The sequence below is a fragment of the Myotis lucifugus genome, unplaced genomic scaffold (genome assembly GCF_000147115.1).
Source record: "Myotis lucifugus unplaced genomic scaffold, Myoluc2.0 scaffold_280, whole genome shotgun sequence".
Classification (NCBI taxonomy): Eukaryota; Metazoa; Chordata; class Mammalia; order Chiroptera; family Vespertilionidae; genus Myotis; species Myotis lucifugus.
The window spans coordinates 109,883-112,537 of record NW_005871328.1 but is presented as its reverse complement, the minus strand read 5'-3'; the positions used below and the strand labels follow the sequence as shown (position 1 = coordinate 112,537).

Sequence of the window (2,655 nt, the reverse complement as noted above, 5' to 3'; positions counted from 1 at the left end):
TTGGGCCACAATACAGGCAGAGTCCTTCAGTCGAAGTCCATTTTCTATCTCTCTGTCTGCCTGTCGGTCTCTCTCTTTCACACAACACACACACACACACACACACACATACACTCACTTTCCTGTGTGGCATTTGGGCATGCTGGACCTGTGAGTAATAAAACTTACATTTCCATAGTTCCGTGATGCTTGTTATAAATGTAATAAAGACCATAAGGATCCATCTGGTCAAAACATTGACTCTGCTCTAAGGAACAAGTAGTAGGACCCAGGCCAGTGCCCAGGCATTCCTATCTTATTGCATCACTATCACTTTTCTTTAAAACATGAGACTTATAGGGAACAATCATAAAGTCTACAGTATCAGGAAGATCAGTTAAGGTACTGACGTACAAAAATGAGGGGCAGATGGTGAACACAAGAACAAATTACTTACAATGATATATGTCATTTGAGAAGAAATTATTGTTAAGACATCAATGTTTCTAGTGAAGTAAATGAAAACTTCCAAATATTTCTGATCAAGGTTGGAAAAAACATTGTGAAGGTAAAAAGAAAAAAAAAGGGAACTGTTCATATAACAGACAAAGCAGAAAGCTGAATGAAATGGTTACTTAAATTGTATAGAAGAGTTGAAACAAACAAAGGAAATTCAAGGACAGGATACAAGTAACAAGTCTGAAAACTACAATCTGATGAAAGAATCTCAATTTCCACTTTTGAATCTTAAAGCACTTTTTCTACCTCAGGATGATTGTCCCCTTTGTACCTGCCATCCCATAGAATCTTTTCAGGGCCCTCTTTATGTCTTTGTTTCTCAGACTGTAGATGAATGGGTTCAACATGGGTGTGACCACAGCATACAACACCGAGGCTGCTGCACTTGAGTGTGAGCTTTGGGTAGCAGCAGAGCTGAAATACACTCCTAGGACTGAACCATAAAATAAGGAGACAGCTGAGAGGTGAGACGCACAGGTAGAAAAAGCTTTATACTTCCCCTGAGATGATGAGATTCCACAAATGGAGGACACTATCTTAGAGTAAGAGTAAATGATACCGGCGACTGGACCCCCACCCAGTAGTGCAGTTACAAAATACATCTCCATGTTATTAAGAAAGGTGTCAGAACAGGCAAGTTGGACAACCTGTTTGATTTCACAAAAAAAGTGGGTGATTTCAAAGTCTGTACAGAAGGACAGCTGCAATACCATTACGCTTTGTAACAAGGAATTCAGGCCACTTATGATCCAGGACACCAGAACCAGCAGTCCACAGAGCCGGGGGTTCATGATGACTGTGTAGTGCAGGGGGTGGCAGATGGCTACAAAGCGGTCATAGGCCATCACGGTCAAGAGGATGTCATCCAACACTGCAAATAATATGAAAAAATGCATCTGTGTGATGCATCCTGCATAGGTGATGACTTTGCTCTGTGTCAGGATGTTCACCAGCATCTTTGGGACGGTGGTGGAGGTGAAACAGATGTCTACCAAGGACAGGTTGGAGAGGAAGAAGTACATGGGTGTGTGGAGGTGGGAGTCTGAGCTGACGGCCAGGATGATGAGCAGGTTTCCCAACACAGTGATCAGGTACATGGAGAGGAAAAGCCCAAATATGAGGGGCTGCAGTTTTGTTTCCTCTGAAAGTCCCAGGAGAAGAAATTCTGAAATTGGGGTATCATTGCCTTGTCTCATGTGGTGTAGGTGACTAGAAGGAAAGAAAAAGTAGCATGATCAATTTTTAAGCAAATGGCTATTACTAACATAGTTGAAATGCTATAGTTATATTTTGCAGTAAAGTAATCAATATCTTTTTTTTTGAACATATCATCCCCTTTAAGACACACACCCTAACCCATGACATCTGTGATTAGGAATTTCTGTTCTCCTCAAATCTTTTTCCCAAGGTGGCCATGGATTACATATGTTTTTTGTTTGTTTATTTGTTTTAAAATAGTTATGATTGAGAGTATTACAGATGTCACCCTTTTTCAACTCCATTACCCCCTTTACCCAGTTCCCACTCCACCGCAGGCCTTCACCATCCTATTGTCTGTGTTCATAGGGAATGCATATATGCATATAAGTTCTTGCTAATCTCTTCCTACTCTCCCCTTCTCTCTGAGATTCATCAGTCTGTTTCATGTTTCCATGCCTCTGGTTGTATTTTATTCAACAGTGAATTTGGTTCATAAGATTCGTTGTTCATTTATCTCGATTTTTAGTTTCAATTATTGATAGGTATGTTTTTATTGCCATTCTATTCTTCAAATTTTTTATCATTTTCTTCACCCTCCTCTTTCTTCTTCCTCTTCCTCTTCTTCTTCTCCTTCTTCTTCTTCTTCTTCTTCTTCTTCTTCTTCTTCTTCTTCTTCTTCTTCTTCTTCTTCTTCTTCTTCTTCTTCTTCTTCTTTTTCTTCTTCTTCTTCTTCTTCTTCTTCTTCTTCTTCTTCTTCTTCTTCTTCTTCTTCTTCTTCTCTATTCCTCCTCCTCCTCCTCTTTTTCTTCTTCTTAAAGAATACCCTTCAACATTTCATGTAATACTGGTTTGATGGTGATGAACTCCTTTAGCTTTTTCCGGTATGTGAAGCTTTTTATCTGACCTTTTATTCTGAATGGTAACTTGGCTGGGTAGAGTAATCTTGGTTATAGGTCC

General features: G+C 39.7%; 1 protein-coding gene across 1 annotated transcript; it reads right to left on the bottom strand.

The window, feature by feature from the left end:
• Nucleotides 1-740: 740 nt before the first annotated feature.
• LOC102421199 (olfactory receptor 7A10-like) lies at nucleotides 741-1,595 on the bottom strand. The gene is made up of 2 exons (XM_023763301.1): nucleotides 1,241-1,595; nucleotides 741-955 (listed from the first exon to the last, which is right to left on the bottom strand). Exons 1-2 carry the CDS (start codon nucleotides 1,593-1,595, stop codon nucleotides 741-743), a joined length of 570 nt encoding a protein of 189 aa, XP_023619069.1.
• Between the last annotated feature and the right edge of the window lie 1,060 nt (nucleotides 1,596-2,655).